This window comes from Ambystoma mexicanum, chromosome 8 (genome assembly GCF_040938575.1).
Source record: "Ambystoma mexicanum isolate Mex_15411 chromosome 8, UKY_AmexF1_1, whole genome shotgun sequence".
NCBI lineage: Eukaryota > Metazoa > Chordata > Amphibia > Caudata > Ambystomatidae > Ambystoma > Ambystoma mexicanum.
The window spans coordinates 749,793,728-749,819,564 of NC_090929.1; the positions used below are offsets into that span (position 1 = coordinate 749,793,728).

At 42.5% G+C, this 25,837-nt stretch overlaps 1 protein-coding gene across 3 annotated transcripts in view; it reads right to left on the minus strand.

Annotated features, from left to right (window-relative positions):
• The window catches only part of PIK3AP1 (phosphoinositide-3-kinase adaptor protein 1), a 1,287,206-nt gene that overhangs the window by 834,345 nt on the left and 427,024 nt on the right, over positions 1-25,837 (minus strand). For all 3 annotated transcript variants that reach the window (XR_011268600.1, XM_069610572.1, XM_069610573.1), the window contains exon 3: positions 15,886-16,037. Coding sequence is in view for 2 of the 3 variants with exons in the window: in XM_069610572.1 (XP_069466673.1) it covers positions 15,886-16,037 (152 nt within the window). In the remaining variant the exon portion in view is untranslated. The remainder of the gene's footprint in view (positions 1-15,885; positions 16,038-25,837) is intronic.

Here is a 25,837-nt window from a genome sequence, read left to right on the forward strand (position 1 = left end):
GAGAGAAAGATCCAAAACCATCAGGTATCTCAAACACCAAAAACATAGGTTTTCAATACACCAGCTGACATAACTTCTCATTAGTGTGCAGTCACCATTATTGACTACCTAAACAGGAATTACCTGTGTGGAGTCTTCTCTGGCTTCACTCTTATTGTGCCGTCTTTCTTTTTTTTTTCATGGTACCAAAATAGCTTCCGTGTCCTGGAAGGATATAACTAGTTATCCTCTTCCGTATTTAAAGGCATGGCATCAAGCCCTTCCTGCTCTCCCCTTCTCCCTTCTTCCTTTTTTGTCATTTTTGTAGTGTAGTCACCATTAATGCACTTTATTCAAACATGCACATTATTATGAGGCCACAAATTGCCTAGTCAGTCCTGGCTCATCTGAGTGAAGATGTCTAGGAGGCAGACAATGGGGGTCATTCCGAGATTGGAGGTAGCCATGGTGCTATTAGCACCATGGCTGCCTCCACTACCGGGTCTGGGTCCGGTCTGGCTGAATGGGGACTTACCGGGTCATTCCGACCCTGGAGGACCCGGTACGTCCCCATTCAGTAAACCATTCCCCATTCCCATTTGAGCCCCATGGGGCTCAATGGGAATGGGGAAGGTGCTAATAACGGTACCGCAATTTGCGGTATCGTAATTAGCGCCCTGGTCCCTTAGCGGGACCGCTAAGGATGTGTGGTCTGACCATACGTCCTTTGCGGTTCCCGCTAAGGGACCTCTGAATTAGGCGGTAAGGGTTTACCTGCACCGGCATCCTTACCGGTGTCCGTTAACCCTTACCGCCCAACTCAGAATGACCCCCAATATCGGACATTACTTCACCAGTCTTGTATTACAAACACAGCAACTATTTTAACTTTAAACGGTCACTGTTTTAATATCACTGTGCCCACCTGAATCTTAGCATTCTGTTTTAGATCTCCAGCGAGTCCCTGTGTCCGTTAATCTTGTTCCAGGGAGTAGACTAGTTATAATTCCTGCCTTGCGTGTATGACAGTCTTGTGACTGTGAGGGTGCAAAATGTGGTACTACATTAGTACCTTGTCACTCCCCAATGATAATTGTATATTGCCCTCATTTGTAGGGGTCTCACCTGCGGCTCCGGATCTGGACCGTGTGGCGACTCGCAAAGCCGGGGTGCTCTTGCTGTGCATCCCGACTCTGAATTGAGCATCCTTCGCTGCATCTGTAAACAAATATAGACGCATGCCCCCTATGAACACTGAAAACGGTCCTATTTGTCTTAGTGTTTTTATTATTAAAGGGCAACTCTAGTGAGAGATGCCTCTCAATGCTGAGCATTGATGGGTTCAGCAGCCTCCACAGTAGATTCCAACGGGTAACAGCGTATTTATCCATACTTAAATACAAAGTGTTCTCACTGTGTGTGCCTGCGCCACGTCTCTAGACAACCTAGACATGAAGCCGGGTAAATACTGAAAAGGGAATAAGTCCTATTTGTGTCTTTCAGTCGCCATTATTGAAGGGCTGTCTTCATGTAGAATGTCCCGCATTATTAAGTATTGGCGAGTTTGGCAGCCACCAAAGTATACTTTAATGTGGGGCAATCTACTAGATCACATACTATGAATACACCCTTGTACACTTGCCACCCAATTGTCCTAGAGATACTATTACCGTACTCACTGTTCTTATTGTTAATTTCGAAGGTCTCAGCAAGCACTAACTTGTCTTGTTCATTCATGGACTAGTTCCTGTATGCCTTCATATGAATGACCCCCTCAAGGGGTACCTCTACACTCCATGGGCATCCTGTCTCTGCTTATTTTAATTTGTGCCACTCAACTACCTTTTTGAGGCACTGTATGTGGCCTTTAGTGGCATAGATGACTTCCTGTTCTTTTCTATGTAGTTTAATATCCTTGGCACCTTTATTGGGCCCAGTTATTTGGAGTACTGCTGTTCACTTAAAGCGATTCCAATGCTGCCACTTATCCACAAAGTGTTTGATCATCTGTGCTTTATCAACTTTGTTATTCAAGCAACTATGATGTCCCCACAGGGTCCATATACGTATTAAAACCAACCTGGCTTGTTTAGGGAGTGAAAATACACAAGGAATTGTCCAGCTGCTTTGCCCTGAGAACGACATCAATTCCCCTTGTTTGCGTGTATCCATAATTGTAGCCCTGCCCAATGTTGACAATCTTGAGGATAACCCTGGGCAAACAGCAGTTGTGCCTCCTTGCCCCCCTTATGAACAAAGACAGGGAGGACACTCGGATCATATCTCCAATGTTGCTCAGAAAGGTGGAAATTATAGACTTTGATACACATAATATTGCTGGCTCTGTGCTTGATAACAGCTTAATGCTGTCCCCTCTTCTATTTCACTCGAAATTCTACTCTAATTAATGACCCTGAAGCTCCTACTATGCCCAACAATATTATTACTGAGACAGGGGGCGTTGGTACTGGTAATGAGAGTTTTTCTTCTACTTTACAAATACAAGTAGTCGATTGTTTACTCTCATCGCTAGTCACTGCTAGTGAAGATTTATAGCATACAACTGCACCTCACAGTAGCTTGTTTAACACCGTACTTGAGTGCCTTTTCCCAAAAAGGGCATATACTAGCGTCGCCTCTAATTTCAATCCATCAATTGAATGCTTGTCCGATTTACTCGAAGCTCCCGTTGGACTGGTGGTTGCTGCCGATGGTGCTGGACTCCCTTGGTATTTTCGCTAGTTTGAATGGGCTGAAGAGTAATACAGGCAAATCAAAGGTTATGGCCTTATGGCCTTTCCTCCTTCTAACAATGCCCATAAACCTTTCAAATGGTGCCTTAATTGTTTTTCTCTGGAACTGAACTAGAATATAAGTATTTATGCATAATTATTGGTCTAAAGCTTAACTGGTGTCCTCAGTTATATAGTATTAGACTGAAAGTGAGGCAACTTGTTGGAGCACAAAAGGCATTCTCGTTGTGACATGGGGGCTATGCTATCAGGTCCCTTATTGGGATTTACAAATCAAAATTTTATCTGTCATCACTGATGGAGCCGAGATTTGGGCTGTTAAGTTTGGAAAAGTGCTAGATCATATTGAGAATGTTGTCTTTAAGACTATTCTTAATTTGCCTTTGACTACACCTAGCGAGTATATTTACTTAGAGTTTAACATATGTAAATTAAATTCTATCTTGCTTACTAGACAATTGAATTTGTATTGGAAGTGCTCTCAAGACCCTTGTGGTGCCCTGGTTTTTGATATTGTCCAGGGATATATTTCACTGACACACTGCTTGCAGGATCCACATTGGGATACATCTTTGATCTCCAACTCGCTTAGAGAATTGCTATATCAGAGAACCTCAGCAGTATCAGATATGTGCAACGTAAAAGCATTACTCGAAAAACCACTAAATGATGTAACTGTGAACAAACTGTAGTAGATCTTGCTAGTAAGTACTCAACCGGACTATATATGAGGTCCTATTCAGATGTTCTAATTTGTCCATTTTACATCAATGCGTAGTCTGAAAATGTCATTATATGGGTATACTAAAGAATTAAATTTAACATGTAGTACGTTTGAGAAATGTGGAGCTTGGTTGAAAATACCATGTAATGATCAATGCTTTAGACTCTGTGGGGAGCAGGTTTTGAAAACTACTGAGCATCTACTGATTTATTGTGAAAGTTTGAGGGATTTGCATTATAAAAGATTCAGGGCATGTGGTAAGTTAAAATTGTATGCATCAATTCATGCTAGTATTTGGGAGCGTTACATGGAGAGTAATGACTACAATTTGATCTACCACCTTACCAGATTGTGAATGTATGTGCGTGAGGTTCTTCATTAATTGACTGGTTTTTAGAGTTTTATTCTAGAATTAATTTCTTTCTGCTTCATTTGTGATTTCCTTTTAATGATTGTGTATTGCTGTACTTTGATCTGTTTTGTATAGATAGAAAAAGTAATTGTTTGACTATATTCAATACCCTTTGGAAAAGGGTATTTTTACTCATAATCTGGTTATGAAATGTAATACGGCACCTACTTTGGATGTAAACTTTCAGTCTGCAGCTGGCCTCCAATAATTTGGGATGGAATTAGTTAAATCAGTTATGTACTACCTTCTTTCAGGTCGTTTACTAAATGAATGCCTGCCCTAGATATAAAAGAGAATAAGGATGGAAGACATTTGCTGAAGATTAGGGTATCTGATTCCAGTAGTAAGGAATCAAACTAGTGCATGCCATGGTTCTTAAATTGTAATTATTGCTAGAAAAAGTGACAACACATCATAATCACTTTCATTGGTAATTGATGAACAAGTAGCTTTGTGCACTATTGTACTGCAGAACTGTGTGGCTGTGGACAATATCTAAGCCTCAAAAGGAGGCATTTGTGACTTAATCAGATCCAAATGTTGTACATATATTCCTAAATGAAAAAGCATTATGAATACTTTCAAGGTTCAGGACACATTGATGCTCATGAAGGTAAATGAAGAAATATACGAGAGACTGGCTATTTAGAACTGATGATTCAGAACATTTAATGGTGTGAGGCGAGTTGATCACATGCTCAAATTGAGGAACTGTCAGAGAAAAATGCAAACACATGCTCTAAGAATTTCTATGAGAAGACATTTCACTATAAGTGAACTTAATGCAATGATGAAGTGTGTTGATTTGAGAAGTGTGTTGATTTGAGAAGGACTAGGCCTTAATTTAGCACAAGGCCCTATTCAGCCAAGAAGATAATAATGTTGGATAATGTGTGTGTGCAGGCAGAATGGAGCTAAAACGCTTTGCTATTAACAATGTATTTACTCACAAGCCTGAAATTCCTGCACCAGCACAAATATTTAGAGGAACACTTTCCATGATCAATTATTGTTCCCTTTCCTCGTTGTCGCTTTTTTGTTGCACTGTTTAGTTGTAAAGTCTTTTCATTATAGTTTCCTCTTGTAACTGTAAATCTATCCATTAGCCACTTGTTTGCAGGTCTCTGCTTTAGCAAATAAAATAAAATCGCAGCATACTAAAAAAATGCTGTGTGTGGGACATTTGTAGTGAATGGTTACAACCACAGCATGCAAAAACAGACACAAAGGCAACACAATTATGCAGTTGGAGTATTAGAATGTGAGTCGTGATATTTTTAGTGAAGTTATGAGAGTCAAGTGAGCCCACGTGTTTTGGAATGTTAGTAAACATTGAATAGGAAACCACAATATTAAACAATAGAGCTAATGTGGGAAGGGGTTAACACCTGTCATTTAAACTCAGTAAGGAATTTCAAACTCTCCCAATCTGCATTAGAAAACATTGTGTGGAGGATGAAGGAGACATGGGTCAGGAGTTTTATTTTTGTAACAGCTTAAGTAGAGTAGGCAGACAGAATCCCAGAGGAAGACCTGCCTAAGCGCTGAAGAGGGTGACCCAAAGGAGAGCAGAGGTAAGATGATGCCTCAGAGTATTACAGTGATAGATAAGGAGAGACAGGTGGAGGAGGGGGAAATAGGAGTGGCAAGAGAGGTTCCTCTGGCTATGAGAACAGGTCGAGGTAGCAATGAGAAATTAGAGAACAGGGCGTTGGGCGTAGCCCAGGACCCTGAGGCAGCGAAGTTGCAAAAGAATTGAAGTACTGCCTCTATGGCCTTTCAGACTGCCGGCCCCTTGGTGGAAGATTTGGGGTTTTGTTGAGTACTTCCTTATCCCAATCTCTTCTTTTCCCAGGCACAAACTGCAGCTGCAAGTTGGACCCAGAGCCCCTGTATTAGGGGACTCTCTGGAATGAGGATGAGAAGCACAGGACCAGAGATGGTGAATGAAGGAGACAGGACCGAAGAGTAAGGGACAATTAATGCCCTCAGGACTGTGAGTGACTAGGAACTGACCATCTGCACGGGGGCGAGAACCAAGAGTGGGAATTTGTAAACCAAAACAGTTGAACTATTCCAAGCACGATAAATGCATTCTGCTTCTGTCAGTGGAATTTTATGTTGAATTGTTCTTAATTTGGCCCAACCGTGTAATTTCCCCTAATAAATCCCTGTAGCGCAATGATTTCCTGCTCAGCTTTGTGATAACAGATCAGTACTGAATACTTGTGGTATCCTGAGACATTAACAAAAGACTTCCAGAACAAACCAAGAAAGACTAGTGCTTATTGAATTACTATTGCATGCTGGCCGAGTGAGTTCAGACTGTCAGAACAAACTGAGAACGACAACTGAATAAATCAGTACCTGTTAGATTCGCTCTCATTTTCCAGGACATACCCAGAAAGCCAACCTTGACCATCTAACAACTTGAAATAATAACGTTTTGCTTAAACTTCAACACTGTTTTCCGTCATTCCTTTCACCGAGAATGTCACATTGCATGTGATCGTGTTTTCTGGGTATTTCCTGCTATTTGCTGAAATATAATGGGAATTGTGCCTCGTTAAAAATATGGGTGGTTTTAAGCAATCCACTACCACTGGCAGTATTTTTGAAAATCCTCTAATTCCAGTTTAGCAGTCGTACAGTGTAACAAATGTGGCACTGTTAAAATACCGCCCGCCATATTCCAGTATAGAAATATGTACTATTTGTTTTTTTGTTTTTCCATCCCAACTTCAGATTGATGGGTTGAAATGCTTAACGTACAGACGTGGTTCATACTACTATTGTTATAATGCACAAAAGGCACAATTCTGTCACTTATATGCATTACTATCTAAGGTGGTGAGAGGGTTGGGATTAACAGACGGCCATGTTTTCACATACCCATAAAAAAGACGTGATCCTGTATTGGAAGGAAATGCTTGTGCTTCCTTTCTGTAAGGTGAACAAAGTTTAAAACCGGTTGGAGCCACTTGCAATTTTAACCTCCACTTCTGGGTGGAGATAAGAATTGGTGGATTTCCATTTTAAAAATCCAACTCATAATAACTCTGCAGTATTCCATTGGAAAACTGTTGGAGGTATTTCCCTCCAAACGTGTAATGGGGAGCGTGGTAAAACTGTCCCTTCCATCAGGCAACCATGCCCAATGTCTTCCAAATGATGGGTGTAAGCTTGCATTTGATACTAAAACCTGGCATTTGGTAAAAGTGCCTAGGCATTTTATAGCAATGCCTGCCAATGATTTCAGTATTTGGGCGCATGGGACATTACCTGGGAAAGGAAGTACATACCGTGCTAAGTATGTAAGTAGTTGGCAGCACATAAACGTTCACAATAAATATAAACAACTCTGGATTTGCCATTGTTTGCCTTAGACTCGATATAATGATAGAATGGCAAGGCGCTCCCTTTTAGTCTTATGATCAGAATAGAATAGGAATATTAACTGGTGGTCGTTACCGAAATTAGGGTACTGTACACTAATACTAACTCTTTGTGTGCAGCCAGCTCTATGGGAAATTTGTGGATAGATGAAATGGAATATGTAGGGTAAATGCTGTAAGCCTTTCAAGGACATTGGTGGCTGGTGCTCAAATGATGCAAACGCCATGTTTAATGATAAATGGGAGCACGAGGCATTCAGTGCTGATATTGACAGCACTTAATGGTGCAGTGTATATAGTTAGGAATTGCCTGCAGCAGTTCCACCTAAAATTCCACAAGAACAAGTATTAGGCCTGAAGTCTTGCAAGAATATGGGGACTACATGTGCTTCATTTTTGGTTTCAAGTTATAAATACCTGTAAATCCTTCAAGCATTGTCCAAGCAAGGTAGTGTTTGAAGGGCATCAGACGTGCAGTGCGTGCTATCTTTTTCTGAGTTTTGGTGAGAAGTTGCAGAGCAAAAGTGAGACTGGAGAATCTCTTTGTGATAAAGTCACCTGCCTGACTCTGGGGACAACCGGGAAAGTGACTTAGGGGACAAGGTACTGCCCAAGGTCAGTGGCTGATAGGCCCTGGGGAGGTTTGAGTAGGATTTCCTAGCACCCTCCATAGGCCTCCAACTTAATGCCCCTTTCCTAATGGCCCTGGACCCCATGATGGGGTTTGCCCGCTCCACGTATTATCGGAGGTCCATAAACCCACTTGCTGTGGATTTTGCAGACCTTTCTTGGTCCAGAGATGTATCCCCATAGCCGCTTGCTAAGTCTATGAACCCATCAACTCACCACAAAATACACACACACCCTAGGAGACAGGGAAATAGGATTACCCAACCAATTGTATTTAACTGTACTTAACTGTACAGCTACAGGCACACACATATTCCTTCTACACATAAATGTCCCAGATCCTGCTAACTCACTCAGGAAATCCAAAATGGCCACCAGGCCTGATATAGGTTTAGGCAAGCCACCTCTGCCTCAATCCGGCCGAAATAAGGCTAGAAGCACTAGCCAATGACAGGGCTCTTAGCCCTTCTACTACAAGGTACAGACTGTTGTCCAAAGTTCAACCCAGGGGACTATATTACTATTAAAAGGTTTCTACTGGTTGGAGTTTGGAATTGGCTGGAGAGTTAAGTAGTTTGGAGAGATCAGGAGCACATGACAACAGGGAGTACACCTAGAGAAACAAAGGAGTAGAGAGTTTGGCAAGAGTTAAGGAGGAGAGTATTGTTAAAAGAGAGAGAGGTAGGAACAGTGTTACAGTGTTAAGGTGGAAACTATTACTGTAGGAAGTTATGGTGTCAGTTAGATTAGAGGGTAGTGGTATTAGTAGTGAGGCTTAGGTTGGTGGAGAGTTTGAAAATAATTTTGAAGTCAGCAGAGAGACATTTTGTGAATAACTCGAGAAAGCGTTTGAAGAGTTAGGGGAGGAGTTTGGCAGAGATTTGGAGGAGAAGTCGGAGGAGTTTGTTAAGGGAATGGTGTAGAACATGAGGAGAACCTGAGGAGAAGTTGAGGATTGGTTTAAGAAATTTTGTAGACATTTAGAAGAGGCGTTGGAAGAGTACTAGGGGGAGAATAGTGGACCCTAGAAGAGGAGTTTGAGGGCAGTATGGGATAGCTAGTTAACGAGAAGCAACAATGAGGAAGAAATAGAAGGGCAAGTAATAAAGCCCTTTGAGAAGATCAGAATCTCGAGAAGAAGAAGTTTGCCGTCAGTCTGAAGGGACTAACAGTAGTTCAAAAGAGGGGTGTGAAGAGAGAGAGAGAAGGTGTCTGTACAAAAATGCAAGGTTGGTCAAGAATATTAGAGCTTAACGTTTGTTGTGGAGGAGAAGGCCAGAAGGTTGGAGGTGTAGGTGTCCAGGGTGTGTTAGGTATATATATTTTTTGTAATTGTATTTGTTCTAGCTGAATTCAATCATATAAAAGTTAAAACCACATTCATAACATTTTTGATGTATGATGTAGAGCAAAAGGAGAAAAGAAAAAAGAAAAGGGGTCATAAGAAATAACTTGCAAACACTATGTACAATAAATTCATATATTGAGGATATGACGAAATATAAAAGGGAACTCATATTAGAAGCAATAAAAAACAATAAAAGCAATAATATCTTTCAGAACAGAGAGATCTATCATCACAACATCTTTCAAATTGTTGTTATTAGCTTTTGCTGTCCGAATATTCTAACAGTCTCTCAGGCATCTTAAGACATTGCAAAAATGTAACCATCGCTATATTCATCATGGACTTTTGCGCATCGAGAAGTGCTCGCCACAGATTCTCAGCATTTATGGTACAGTAGTCTTTAAATATGGAATAAAACATTTAAAACCTTAATTCACATAATGCAGGGCATAGAACAAACAGATGTTTTAGGGTGTCAGGCTGAGATGCTCCAATACAAAATCTGTATTTATTACTAACAATGAGTTTCCTTGTGTATAGTACATTGTTGGTCGGCCAGAGATTCATCCTAAACCTCATAAAGAGATTTTTTATTTTGTCATCTGGGAATTTTATTATGTAGGATTTAGGCGTGTGTAATTTCTTTGACATAAAAGCATGATCAACAAAAAGGCGGAGTTTACAACACTTTTCTCTCATTCTTATCCAGCCTCCCAGCCATCATTGTTTGCCCTGATTGGGTCAGAGATTAGTAGAATATCTGATATTCTGTCCTTTTTTAAGGCATCCTGGATTTTGCTTCTCCAAATGTGTGTTATTTTATGGTTGTTTGTTATGAAATATTTTTCCAGGATATTCTTAAGGTACAGTTCTTTACTCGATATGAGATATTTTCTATACAGTGAACATAATTTCCTCATATAGATTGCATAGGGAGAGACAATTCCAAATTCATGTTGTATAATGGGCATCAGTGTAGATTGAGCAAGAGATAAGACTGATCTCCAATATAAGCCCTCAAGTTTTTGCCAATATAGTTGAGATTGCCAAGTTCTAGTTTCGGCTCTGTATGTTAATATTGGTGCAGCTTTTTGATTATAAAAAGTAATAGCTAGAAGAACTGAACATTTTCCATATCAAGTTTGAATAATACAAGCTTGAGAGATAATTGTTTTTAATTTGCACTTTATGGGCCTCATTACACGGTAGGCGGTAAACCATGGCGCTATTAGCGCCATGGTTCATGCCAGTAATTTACCGGTACCGCCTTGGAGGAAAGGGGAATTACCGCCCCATTCCAAGGTTGTGAAGGCGGTAATTCCTCCTTCCTCCATTGCCCTTCCCCATTCCCATTTTTGCCCCATAGGGCATAATGGGAATGGGGAAGGGGCTAATTACGGTACCGCAAATTGCGGTACCGTAATTAGCACCCTGGTCTCTTTGCAAAAAGCAGGTGTTAAATTCCCCAACCCGCAAAGGGACCTCGTAGTAGGGCGGTAAGGATTTACCGGTACCGGTAAAATACCGGTACCGGTAAACCCTTACCGCCTACTGTGTAATGAGGCCCTATATCTAGATGGTACGGTTTGTCGGACACATGATTACTGATGGTGAGGCCTAAATATTTATATTTCTGGACCTCCGGTAGTTGGATATTTTGGAGCAGCCAAGATGCGGTATTAGAGATCTTTTTCCACTTCTCGCCAGTAATCATGATTTTGCATTTGGACTGATTGATGTTCAAATGGTTGTTAGTGACGTATTTGTCCAATTGAGAAAGGAACGCACGCAGCCCGCTGCAAGTCTTTGCCAGCAGCACAAGGTCGTCGCCGTTGAAAAGCCAGGGGCCTGCATGCCCCCCCAACTTAGGAAAATCAGAAACAATTTGGGCAAAATCATGTTGCATGTCCACAACAAAAAAATTGAAAAGCGTAGATGCTAATGAGCACCCCTGCTTTAGTCCTGTGAATGTTTTTATAGGTTCTGAAAGATTACCCTCAAGGGATAGCCTTACTTGAATTGTTGTCTTCGAGTGCAATTGATGAATCCAAAATAATAAGTGATCCGGACATTTAGCATTCAAAAGTTTTCCCATGAGTTTTTCCCTACACACGGAATCGAACGCAGTCTGAAAATTAATAAACGCTGTATAAACTGGTTGTCTGTTTTGTTGTTCTTGTAGTTTTATTACATGAAGAGTGTGAAGGTTGATCTCTGTGCCGAGCCCCGACATGAAGCCTATCTGATTGGAATCTTGAAGCTTTGTTTTATCAAGCCACTGGTTAAACTCTCTTAAAATGAGTTTGGCAAATCATTTTTCCCGGGGACATCGAGCAAGGTGATCGGCCTATAGTTGCCTGGATCCTCACGGTCACCTTTTTATATATAGGGATCACTATAGACTTTCTCCATGAGGATGGTTGTTGTTGGGTTCTGACAACCTGTTTTAAAATCAATATTAAGATTTTGGCCCATGCTAAGGGGTGTTCTTTGAGCATATGGTTATCGGGGCCGGGGCCCTAGAGGTGCTCAATTTAGATGTATGGTACAATATGTCAGCTATGTCTAGATAGAGATTATCAGGGAAGGACTTGGTACAGTCAAAGACATAGTCCAATAGAGGGACGACGGCATAGAGGGACTTGTAGAATCTCAGCCACACTTCCTCAGGGACTGTGTTTATTTGGATAATTGATTGTGAGAATCCTTGTACTAAATTTAGCAGACTCCATATCTGAGCCGAATCTTTTGTTGCTATAGCTAACATCATATGTCAACATCTTGTTTATAAGTGAGAGCTTTCCTAGCCTTTAACCAGTTTTTTTATTGGCACCTTAGAGATATTAATTTGGCTATTCTGCAGGTTTTGGGGACGGTAAGAGCTTTCCTTTCATCCGCACGATAGGCGGCTTTCCTGTTTGCTACAGCAGAGTCGTAACTATGTACGTAGTCTCTCTTATTATAAGAAGACCCAGAGGTTCTGTTTTTAAAGATCTGCATGATGGTAACATAGGAATCTACTTCCAGTTTAGAGACCGCTCTCAAGCTGCTTTCAGACTGGTTTAGAATTTTATCAAATGTATTCAGTGTGGCAGCTGTCCAACGGAATCTATTGCTCTCGTTATTAAGGGTCATGCCATGGAGCACAGATGGGAGAGAAGAACGGCGGGAGTGATGCCATCTCCAAGAAACAGATAGAAGTTCATGATCACAAGCGGTTGGACTGTCAACTGAAATTGAGATACAAGGTCAAATAAGCGTCGATCCACAAAGATGTAATCGATCAACGCTGTTTGACACCTTCAACTCCAAGTATTGGCTCGGGGAATGTCACCAGAGATGCTTCCATTGAGCATATACAATTGGCGTTCTTTCACCCGTGCATTCCAATGTTTCGCTATGATGGAAAGAGTTTTGGAGGATTTCTTTATGCACATGATGTTAAGGTTGCCAGCTATGATAACATGTTCACAAGACTGGCCAGTTATTATCAGATCAAGGAGTGCTTGAAGTATGAGAGACGTTCGGGGAGGGGGAGAGAGGAGGGAATCCACAAGCTAACCAGATTAGAAATTTGTCAGCAGGCCTGGCTGGTTTTAGGCTGCTTTAGAGGTGGGAGGACGAATAAGGGCTCTGCAGAAAGTGCATGGTAGGCTCAGAGAGGCAGTGGAGAGGACCATTACCCAGATAAAACACTTGAAAAGACCTGGAGCCTGGTCTGTCTGCTTTGTTGATCCCATCATGTTATATGATGCTCTTTAATAAGTTAAATTCCAAATTGTAAAGGATTCGGCGTCAGGAATATGATTCAAATAAGGCACTAATCCTGAAAGCAGATAATAACAAAGCAGGGCAGAATACTCAAGTGCAAAACAAACTCTGCATATGACAAATGGGTTGTACAATACAAGCTTGAGGCCATCCATTTTTAAAAGAAAGAGGAGAACGATTGTATTATAACACTGTGAAACGCCTTAAAACACCAAGGATGTATTCAGGGTGTACACAAAGTTTAGCAGGCCAGCACTACCAGCCAACAACATGTTCTCTTCACAAACACTGAGGCGAAAGCTTACCAAATTCGGTATCACCCCATCATTTTGCAGAAAAAAATGCAAAGCCCGAAAATGACGAATATTTAACTGCGCATTTCTGTGCAATTATATGTGGGGGGTGGGTTAGGGTAATATTTATTTATTTATTTGCATTTTTAAAGCGCTCACACAGCCCGCGGGCATCGAGGCGCTGTTACAGGAATTGTTTGTTTTTTAGTTGCGTAATAGTTTTTTTGTCTTAGTTGCGTATTTATAACGCGCTTAAACACCCAGAGGTTTCTAAGCATACATATATAATGTATGGGCAATACAAGGGCTGCGGGAGGTCTCCCCCTGCATATAATTCAGTGGAAATGTGCAAAAAGAAAAAAAAGAAAATCTGTATTTTTGGTTTCAGTATTTTTTTCTCGTGATAATCACATAGAGCCCCTACATTCCCCCTGTCAACCCGCTAGAAGAGGTGAACAGCTTTCTAAAATCCTCCAAGGAGACCTGCTTCCCACACCTGGCAGTTATTTACAAAGCAAACAAAAGTTCAGAACAGCCGCTAACAAAGGCTTTACTGAGTGCCTGGGGCCTAGGCACTCGATTGCTACCAGAGCCTTTAAACACGGCTATCATTTCACATTGTCAGGAACATAAATACAGAGCCCACAGTTTCAACTAGCTACTTGCCCCATATCCAGATCCCTTTCTTCAGCATAATTTGGACGAAATAGTAACTGAAAACAGTTGGGAAAACGTATAGATTCAAGAATACCAATCAAGGTTCAGTCCATCTAGGCCACGGAATCCGTCCTCCTGCACATGGAAGGGAGAATCCCTAAAGCACTCGGTAATAGTAACACCACAGTGTAGATCTGACTAGACCTATCCACTGCTTTGATACGGTGGACCATACCATTCTTCTACGCATCCCTTCAGCATTCCACGGATATCCGAGAATAGGCACTCACATGGCTTGCCTCATTCCTTTGGTACAGAACGGCTTTGGTCAACGTTTGACAGTTTATTTCAATGTGATGGTTACTTGTGCTCTATTCCTACTCCTGTTTACTCCCTCTTTGTCTTCCTACCCTTTCTATCCACACCAACTTCCTTTTAGTCTCTTTGCATAGGCCCTGTGAAGCACTCCTATTCCACAATGTTTGCCTTATAAATCACTTGTAAGTGAATATAATTAGAACAGTGAGAAGTACTAGAACTGAAAACATGAATTTTCTCATTGGAGTACAAGCAAAGACATTAGGCTTCATTACAAGTGAGCCGGTCGTGAATTACCAGCACTTTTTCCAGAGCGGCTCACCCTGTGTTTGCCAGTAGTGGCTGTGAACTACCGGCAGGCCTGACCTGCGGGTAATTCAGGCCTCCTACAGACAAATAAATCACTGAAGCACCAGCACTGTTAACAACGGTGGGTAATTCAGGCCTCCTACAGACAGATAAATCACTGAAGCACCAGCACTGTTAACAACGGTATGGGTGCTTCAATGTTCCATAGGAATGGGAACTTATCGTTCCGCTACTACCTGTAATATCCTGGTAATACCGGGATATCGTGCAGTGGAAACGGTAAGCCGAGGTTGCCGATAGGCTGCCGGTGCTAGTGGCAGCCTACCACCAACTTCGTAATGAAGCCTGACTTGATTTATACAAATATTTAGCAAACATACAGATTTATTATATAAGGAAATAAATGAGTGTCAATACATTAAAAAAACATTTCCACTTAGTTTCAGATTACAATGATTGTAGTAAGTAGAAGTGGGCTAACCATGCAAGGCTTGGGCCATGAGGCTGACTCGAGACTGACACGAGTTTGAGCCACTGGCACCTGCAACCTCAAGCCCTGCTCCATATCCCACGTTGCAAAAAATAAACTCTTGCCTGGCCAAAGGCGGTGTAATCTTCGCAAAATCCTCTCCAGCACAAAAACTCCTTCCGGTAATCTAATCAATCCCTATTCGTTTCAGAAGAAGGATGCAAGGCTACAAGAATTTCAACTCTGGATGTGATTATATTGGCTTCAGTGAAAATCCAGAGTGGAATAAAAAGACAGCACTGTGACAGACTTGTTTTGACTTTTTATCAGCTGAGGAAGAAAAGGACTGCACTGGGACAAAGACTTGCTTTGACTTTTTATCGTCTGCAGGGCCTTTAAATATTAACACTCTAGCACTAATAAGCCCTCTAAGTGTGAGTTTTGTGATAAGTGGATACGCACATTTGTCCCTAAGCAATTTCCTTTAATTAACCTCTTCTGGTCACCTTGGCCTAGACCAATAGATATTGGTGCTATCTGTGGAAGCAGTTTTAGAGGAATCTTTAACAATGATACATGTTTATGGACCTTTTTATTTTATTACAGTAATAGCATTACAATATTTTGCTAAATTTACCATTCCCATCCATATAGTCAATGCATTTGATGTATCTGAGGTTAAAGGTCATGTGTTGTCTATGTTACTTTATGGGATGTCATCCGAGCCATAGGTCATGTGATTTTTCTTCTATTGTGGATGGGCCAAAGCAATTATTGTAGTGCTTACAGGTATTTTACAAAAATGCTGTAGTAAATAATGAACATACCCCGCAGTGAATCCTTCCAGGCAACACTGTCAATAAATTACTTGGCGGGCTCTCCACAGCTGAAGGTTCTTGGATTGATTTGATTTCCTTTGAGTAAAATAGGTTCTCCTCAGCTTCAGCTTCGGTGTCTGTGTAAGATTCACAGCCAGAATCTAAACCATAAAAAAATACGATGTATGCAATGAGCGCCAAAGTCAACATTTCCAAGACATCAGAAGAAGAAAATAGAAGTTGTCAACGGGAGGATTAAAAGTAAGCACAAGTAAATCCATTCAAAGTATGTGGCCATGAACATTTCAAACATTTGATAAAAATTGAAGATCTTATGAATTGCACATTGAATCTTGAAGTGTTTGTTTATTCACATGCATGGGATAAATCCAACATGAATTTACTTTATGAGGACTATGCAAGTCGCTGAGGAAGGTTTTGACCATGCACTGCATCCCCTGCCTTATTTAACATCATGACAATCAGAGTTGAATGTCTGTAGCTTAATAATCTAAATACTTGAGTTAATTTATGTCATCCACATCCAGACAATTCAATACCATGGGCCTTATTATCAGAAGAGCACTAACATGATAAAGCCAGGTGGGATCCACAGAAGGCAAGGACACCAGGGCTCTTCTTCAATGAGTCTTTAGAGATTTATTCAGTCACACTCACATAACAGTTCTCCACAGATTCTGATACATTGGGTTCCTCATCCACCAAAGAAAAGCCACATATTTGTAGAAAGCCCAACAACGGCCAGTGGGGGGCTTGGTAGTCTTTGTAAGGGCAGGGTGGGTTTGGTGTTCCATAACCTCAGACTCCCTGTCCTTTGCTACTTTTAGACCAGGCCTATCCTCCTTGATGCCACACCACATGCTCGATCTTACATTCACCATTGGTTCTACCCGTTCAGATTATGGGTTTCTCCCTTGATCCCAGGTCTACCTCCATGGGCTCCTCCTTAGCATTACCTCCTCCTTTCCTCGCTTCACTTTTTTCCTCCTCTTCCAGATAAACCGCCTGCTCTGTAACTCTGATTCTTTCCTGAACCTCTCTCCTTTCCCCCAATTCCCATCCTGATGTTTCACCTCTGCCTCCTTATACGTGTCCTCCTCTCCTTAACTTCACCTCCTTCCTTAACCTCCCCTTCGAACTATGCCACCTGATATACTTTGTAGGTCTCCTGAACGCCACCTACTTCCTGTAGCTCTCCTCCTTCTACCCCGTGATGTTTCACCTCTGCCACCTAATACTCCAACTCCTGAACTCTGCCTTCTTCCTTAAGCTTTTCTCGTTTCACCACCTTCTCCAAACAAACGCCAATCTCCTTTCTCTGATTCCTCCAAACATCCCCCAATAGCTCTCCCCAATTCATCCTTGATTTAACATTCCTCTCCAAGAGATTCTCCTCCTGTAGCACCTCACTCTTCCTCCACCACCACACTCAGCTCTTCAAAGCTCATTTTCCAGTCACTGCATTCCTTCCTCCTAGCACCCTCCAACTCTCTCAATACAACATCCTTCTATTACTCCAACAACCTACGGTCCAGCAGGGTTGGGAGCTCCTTTTTATACAGTCTTAACCCCTCCCATGGGCTGACTTCCAGAGTAACAGGCTGTAGCTGTGGTTTCAGGGGATGGCTCCTTTTTGATTGGTCCTACCAACTTCCTTCCTGGCTGTGCTTATGGCTGGACCTCATTGGAACATAGGCTTTAAGAGGAGGGGTGGCCATCTTGGTTTTTGCTAGTGTGCCTGGCTTCACCCTGTTTGCCTGTGTTGCTAGCAGCTTCCCATCAGAGGGTTCCTGCAGTATTGATTGGGCGTTTACAATTCTTAAAGGGGCCATTACCATGCAGGCGATGTAGCACTCCCATATGCCGCCTCCAGGGTCAACATTCTTCGGTGTAGGGTGGTTCGCAGCCCCTATGGCCAATGGACTGTTGGATCCAACGGCCTAGCAGGGCTTTTTCAAAGCACCTACTGGTCAAATTCTTCAATTTTAGCTGCAGGAGTCACTCTTTGATATTACGGTTGGGACCATGCACATAGGCAATCAGGGCCTTTGCATATTTGTAACCAAGTAGGTAGTGCACACCCACTGCACAACCCTAACAATACTGTTTTATATGGGGACTGAACAGTTCCAGGGACCCACCAAAGGGCTCTAACATGGAGAGGGTGTAGCAACTGACTGTATACCATTATGGGGGCCCTGTCCTCCTCCAAATCAGCATTTCAGTTTCACCCTCGCTAATGCTTTTGGTGCAGCTCAGCCACACAGACAGCATGGCGTGGATGAAAGGGGCAGACAGCATGCAACCAATGCTGCACCACTTCCAAGCCCCACTCAGGAGAGGCATGAATGATCTGCAGTGGGTGCAAACCCTGAGGCATTATTACGGCGGGCAATGGGTAGAAGTTCTGAGTGTCCGCAAAATTGTGTTTGGATTGCCCAGCTCTTATGGCAGATCAGTTAAAAAATACATTTCTTCATTAAGAGTAAATTATGCTACTGCAAAGGCATTGGCATTAACTACAGGTCTTTTAACAATATTGCAATGTTTCATATATGATCGGTTAATATCTGAGCTCATCATTTTCATTGATATACTGAGGAATAAAATGTATCCTCTCAAATCCAGACATTGTTTACGTGCGTCTCAGGGTACAACTAAATGCAGCAATCACAAGCTCTATGCTGCTGCTTTCAACTTATTTGCAATGCTTTGTATCACAAGAGATTTAACAAAAGTGACCACCAAAGAGGTGTGAGGTCAGCGGTTTGAATCCCAGAAGGCCTACTCAACATGCCCTATTTTCACACACTTGTGGGCATGAGGGCTGGCAGGGATTGTGAAATATGATGTACAAGGGGAGGGAAGTGCAAAAAAGACAACATGTGACCAAGGGATGGGAGGAGAGGTGTGGAAGGATAACCTGCCTCTAGGGGAATCCTAGAAGAACAGAAACATGATTATGTTGCTAGAATGTTTACGATGCCCATGAACATGACACCGAAGAAAATAAATCCAGGAGAATTTCCTGGCTTCTAAAGCCTTTACTAACTCTCAAAGCTTTTGTAAGTTACCTTTGGAGCATTGGCTAAGGAGTACTGTTCATAACATCCTCTCTGTGGCATGGAAGGAGTTGGGCATATTAGACATTCAACCAATCAGAACCATCATAGGTCACCATCCCAAATCACCAATTCAGCAAAAAAGTATGGATTATTGATCATACTATATATGAACTATACAAGACACCAGAATAGCTCAGACAGATTGCACATTACCTGAAGCATCCCCAGTTGAAGGATAGCGCACAGTATCTATCAATCATCAGATCCCATGTGAACACCACAAGTATACCACTTGCAACGGCTACTATGCTTTGGATTGACATTGTCGAATGTGTGTTGTGTGGGCGTTCATATACAGATACTTTAAGAAGTTAAAGTTCCACACATATCTGTTTCTCTACTGTTGAAGCTATTTCTTGCATCAGTGGTGTCATATGAAACAACATGCACAAAGCTGCATTTTAATAGCATTCAACTCCTGATTGATTACTAAATCTGCAGTGGGAGTATGTTGACATTGTAATCATATGTTTCTAGTGTGCTGAGGGATGATGCTATGTGATGCCCCTTCCTGTGATGTCGAATGATGCACAGCTGTGTGCCACAACTTCCTGTGATGCAATTTTGTGGTGGGGGTCAAGTGACATCACTTTCTGTAGGTGACTTGGGGCAGGGTCAAATAACATCACTTCCTGTGATGTCATCGAGGGGAGTCAAGGGTCATGTGATGTCACTTCTGCTACCCCTGGCATTTTGGTGAAGTGGCGTCCCCGAAAGCAAGAAATGAATTCCCAAGGCGCCACTTGCTGAGACAAAAGATTTTCTATTGAAGCAAGAGGAGCATGACCATTGTGTGTACTGTTCACACAATATCCTGTAGGTTTCTGAGTTATAGACACCACTGTATCACCTGCATTGCAAAGAGCATACCATTAACGTAACAGGCTACAGGGCTTAGTAAATACTGCAATGCAGGGCTAAATACAGAGATATTTTTGTGAGCTTTGGCCCCACCAGGTGTAACATTTTGATTCCCATTTTTTTTAATGGGGCTCTTACCACTTAGAGGGTGTACAGGTAGTTGTAAAGGCATCTCATACACAGAAATTATCTGCCATTCTCCATGACTCACTTCCCCACCAGATGGGCAGATGACATCACGAGCCTCTTTAAACCCACTTCTCACCTAAAAGTACAGCTTTCTGCAGTGAGTCTGGTATCAGGGAAGGCTCTCACACCAGACACATTGTTAAAACCTGCAGTTTGTGGTCCATTAGTGTTACTCTGCACTCTTTTGTAGCCATGTACACTGAAATGTCTTCTTTCGGGGGTGCACTGTGATTACTTCAAGATGACCCCATACTGTAGCTTGGCAGCACTTCAAATAGAAACAGGTTAGGAATTTCCATACTAGAAATGTTGTTGACTTGACCATGTACAGTGCAGTGCTTAAAATCAAGGGAGAGATTGACAAGTGGACCTTTACTGATGGATCATTTCTGAACACTGCATTTGCCACAAGCCAACCCGATCTGCTGGCACCCAACTTTAAATGGAGGCCAAGTTCAACAAAAAGAGACTGACCATGCCACGCAAAAAGCTCACCTTTGCTGATATAGGATGTAAAATGGAAGAGATTTCAGCAAGCGAAGTAGATTGTGCTCCCAAAGGCCAAGACAATCTCACCATCTGCAGTGAAAGACAGAGTACACTTCACGGCCAAGGGAAAGTTGCTGCACTTCAATGTATGATACAGTGTGTCTCTGTCATGTCTCTTCCCCTATTGTGAACTATTACATCCTCCATTTCTGTATTGTCATCCCAATGGTTTGATAATGAATAAGGGTACAATACTAGGTTGTGTGTTCCTCTCTCTAAAGGCCTTCCTCCAAGTGTGTTTCGTTCATTTTCAATTTTCATTGCAAGAGTTGGATACTGAATAAGGTGTCTCTTTTTTCTTCCCATTTATGAGGGACCCACGACATGAACATGCTGTATGTTTCTTTTATTTAGCACTAACATCTCTGTTGACCGTACACATGCTGAGTATAATTTTGGGAAGAGGCAATCCCACTTGCCAACACCATAGGGTGGGGGAACGCTTAGTGACCAAACCAACCTGCCAACCAGGCTAGGATATCAGTGATGAAGCAGAGGTGGATGAAATAGACAAGAAGCCAGCGGACAACACCATGGAATGGATAAAGGCGCAGACACCAGAATCTGCCTGTGATTTTGGTGTTAGAGATGATTTTCAGAAAGTACAAGAATGTCCTTCAGATGAAGAAGAAGAACTTTCAGTCCAGGAACTGTAGGGCGTTCCCCATACCCTGCTAAAAGGTGTTTCTCCAAGCTATGCAGTCAGAAGCTGCATTTGCGTCTCTCAACCAACAATGTGCTTTGGTTAGGAATGACTGTGATAAGGGAGCCTGGGGAACTTCCTGCACAGGTCCAGCCACAAAGGGTACCTATTAATTACTGATTTATAATATAACAACAATCCTAGCATGAAGTGCCTATGTATTTCCCTCTGCATTATGGAATGCAGAGGTACATGCTATCCTAGTATGTACCTCTGCATTCCATCTCTTGCACTTCTGCACACTCACATGTCACTGGGAGTACACTTCAGACTGCTGTCCCATGCAGACCAATGACTCCATCATCCTCTCAATTCCCTGCCCAACCAACCTGACTGTTTCTCCTCTCTATGCACCCTAACAGCCAACATGACACCTATCACCCTGAGAACATCACCCGTGACAACTTCCACCACACCACCCCACCTCTGTGTACTGGATAGCAGCAACCCAGTAACAACAATCACGTGCGTGGATTCCTCCACATGGTAACTTGGGTCCCTCACCCCTGTCTCACGGTTCCAAGGAAGAATAGCACACGTGTATCCTTTCTGATTAGCCTTTGCAAGCCACTGTCCAGGAATGAGCAGGGAATTCTCAGCATCTACAAACATTCCCCTGGGGCAGATGACCCACATTCTGTTCAACATTTCTCAGTTGAGCAGTACCAAGAATGACATAAAAGAGTCAACTTTGATGGGTCAGACATCCCTGCCTCTTTATCTGAAGACCACGTGTTTGTCTTTTGCCCAAACAAGATTCACGCGGGATCACAGCAAGCACATTAAACATAATATACATACATTTTTGGGAATGGCTCCATGGCCATCCTTGCATCCCCATTCACCTGTTTCAGCACCTCTGCTGCTTCCTTTTCTCCTGTCAGTTGGGGCAAGCCTCTTCATCATCCACCTTGGGCCAACAAAAACAGTCTTTGTACCTCCAAAAACTCTCCCTGGCAAACCCCAAAACGCTTCTCGACTAAGCGTGATGACTGTTGAATCAATTAAACATCCATTTATGTATTTATTTTTGTAATCCAGCTGAATCAATATCTTCAAATAAAGTACAAAAAGATTCTGTATTGGATCTCCAGTACTGGGAGGGGAGGAGAGAGGCTAACATCTGGGTGACCTATGGGCCACAGAATTACCTAGGGCTGAGCCCCCGGTCACCAGCAAGACAAATCAGGGCATGTGTTTACAACCTGTTGCTCTCGAGATATAGTGCACTGCCACTCCCATGACCCCATCTCATTGACCATGCTGGCTAAGGCAGATGGGAGTTTTAGTCTAATCCTTTGGCAAGCCAAAGATTGTATAATACAAATCGCTCTCACAACTAAAAGCAGATTACAATGCAGTCAGACCCCTATCCCCTGAACAATGCTGTGTCACGCAAAAGAACTACACCGTGCTGAACACTTAACAGAAAGGTTATACACTTCCTGTCAGTCTACAGTTCGCACTGCTGCAGAATAAGGACATAGCATCTCATACCGAGTGTGAATCACAGGGAGTTGGGAAATCAGAAAACGGGCACATCAAATGACAATGAGGCAGGCATTATAATTATGCAACATAGAAAGAACAGCCATGCATAGATTCACAGGGGCAAAACCTTAAATTACTGCCTTACACCATGTGATGTCTAGATGGCCGGGGGAGACACAGTACTGTGGACAAAACAAACGATGAACATTACCGCTGTGTGCAACTTACTGTACAGTACATAAACCTGATTAAAAGGCTGTTAATAGCCAGCACCCCAGAACATATGTGATCACAGAACTGGAGACATCTTTGCATGTCTGGAGGTCATACTCGAGTGACATTACTGGGCATAACATAAGATTGTGTCGTTCTTTAATTAACAAGGATTTTAAAAAAAACATTGCTCACCTGGCTTGCCCTGGACACAATAAGGTCACTGTGAAGTGTTCTTTGGCTGTAAGGGTCACATCATGGGTGCTGGTATCACTCAGGATGCACTTGAGATACATTGACAAAGGCATTGTGTGGCCTCACACATTGATACAGTATGCATTAACAGCCATTAGCCTGCCACCGTGCTAATCAGGTTCAACCTGCCTTGCATACCGTGTAAACAGAAATCGCTCATTCAAATGGTGTGAATCCACACCTTTGCAAGAGACAAAAGGCCATAGGACTCCAGACCTCAAGCAATGGGCGGTTTCCAGGTTACAAAATGACTCCATATCACCTTGGCACCCCAAGCCTGTGTTGAGCACGCAGCAGTAGCATGTGAAAGGATATCACACACTAGGATATCATATACACTGGCCCATCATGCACACCAGGGCAAATGTCAGAGAGGTGAAGAGGACTGGGCACATACATGATTAATAGCAGGCTGTCATATACTTTTGGTGTCCAGGATTAATCTCTGCTAAATGCATTAAGTGATGTGTAACAGCAAATGATTCAAATTGTTCTATCGGAGTGTATCCGAGAGTAACACTACCTGCAAACGGGTTACTGGATGTAATATGGGTCTGACGGGAGTACTTGGGATTGCTTGGGCTACAATTATACATTTTTTCTTGTAAGTTAGTTGGATTTTATAAAAAGCCTTTACGTTAGGCTGTATTATACAATTATTTTTAAAAAGATTAAAATTAAGGAAATGCTAAAATTAAGAGCAAATGCTGTAGGTGTAATTGCTACCAGAAAAACAATAAAACATACATCATTGTACATTATTAGAATTTGTTTAGGTTTTGTTTTGTGCGCAACCTTCACTTGTGAGATACACTGTTGCAGCTTCAATCTTTCCTTGACACAAACCGGCCTTTCATGTCTTTCACTAACTCACTGGTTGTGCGTGTTCGAGTCAAGGTTAATACCACAGGCTTAGACCTGCCTCCCCAACTCTGTTGTTCACAGGGGAGGGTCGCTGGCGTCCTTGAAACACAATGTAGGTTTATTCTTGTCTGCGATTTGGCTTTCTCCGCGCCTCCTTCATGGCTTCTCGGAGGCAGCAACCTCCTGCAGGGAACTTCAGGGTTTCTCTACCCTTTGCTCTAGACCCTCGATCGATCATCCTGCTCTAGTAGGTTCGCCTTCACCCCAGAAGATCTGCTCCTTCTCATGTTCCACCTTTCTCAGAGTGTGTCTCATGTTGCGCCTTTTATCTTTATGGGGAGAACTAATGGGTATCAGATGTATATGATTAAAGTCAAGTGCCTGACTTTGCCTGACCTGATTAGCGGGACATGTCCAATGAAATATGTAAGGGTTAGCCTCTCTACTCTCAGCCTCACCCCCACTCCCTGAAGACCACTCACCCAGGTGATCCTCCCGCACTGGTCCACCCCAGGGTCTGGATCCAAAGGCGATGGCTGTGCCCTAGGCACCTGAGAGAGAGATTCCCGGGGACTAGTAGGTGAGACACCCTTTGGTTTCTCACAGAACCCTCTGTTAAACCAGTTTCCCTATGATACACAAACGTTGGACACTTTATCATTGCACCACCAGCTGGCACATTTAAATGATTATATGTGATTTTACTGACGGACATTATAGAGTGGTACATTTAATTTCCGTCAAATTAGGGGGTTCCCAACCCAGGCCCACTGATTTTCCACCCTTATAACGCCACCCAACCCCATCCCGACCCACCCATTTTAACCCCTTACCCCACTACCCTTTATATATTTATTTAATGTTTTCTGTGTTTTTCGGCATTGTAATGCACGGTGAAATGTCCCACTCTGTAATGCTTTCGATAAATTGACTGGGTACCATTTAAATCCAAACAAGACTCAATCACACTAAGGACTGTTTGCAATCCAAAGATACAAAAGGCAGTTTCCAACTTCCAGTAAGCAAAAGAAAGGTATTACCCTGAGTCACAAGGAGGGAGGAACAGAACACCCTTACTAGGAAGGATGCGCGATACACACTTTTATTTCTAAAAAGGAGTATAGAACAAGGGGAACCAAATCAAAGTGCCTTCTTGGATAGGATATCTCCAGGGGCTTAACAACTGAGTCTCTAATAAGCTAAAAGGATTCGTGTGTTTGGGAATCACGCGAGACAAACCCTAACATCAGTAGTAGCAATCTCACACTGTTCTTTCTTAAGCCTAGCTTATTCTTCCTGGCTTGAAGATCCAAAGATTCAAATCCCCTCTTCACCAGTCTCAGGATAAGAATGAAGTGGGGTAAACTTCTATAGAATGTCTACCACAGGGCCAATGTACATCAGGGCACTGACAGTCTCAGCATGTGTATAGTGCCACAACACAATTCCTGAATCTTGGTCTTGATAGTGCTGTATCAAAGTGGTCTTCCTCTTTGGGTTTATCGGTATATTTACTGTGGCCTTGTAAAGCCTCTTGGCCAGTGGGATGACATCTGAGCGTTTTTTGTACACCTCCTCTCCTCTGGGGTTCTCTTCTCTGCTTTACTGGGCAATACCTGTAGTTTTTCTGTTTGCTCAAGAGGGTCTCTTATTGGCTTGCTGCAGCAGGTAGGTTTTTGCCTCCCATCAG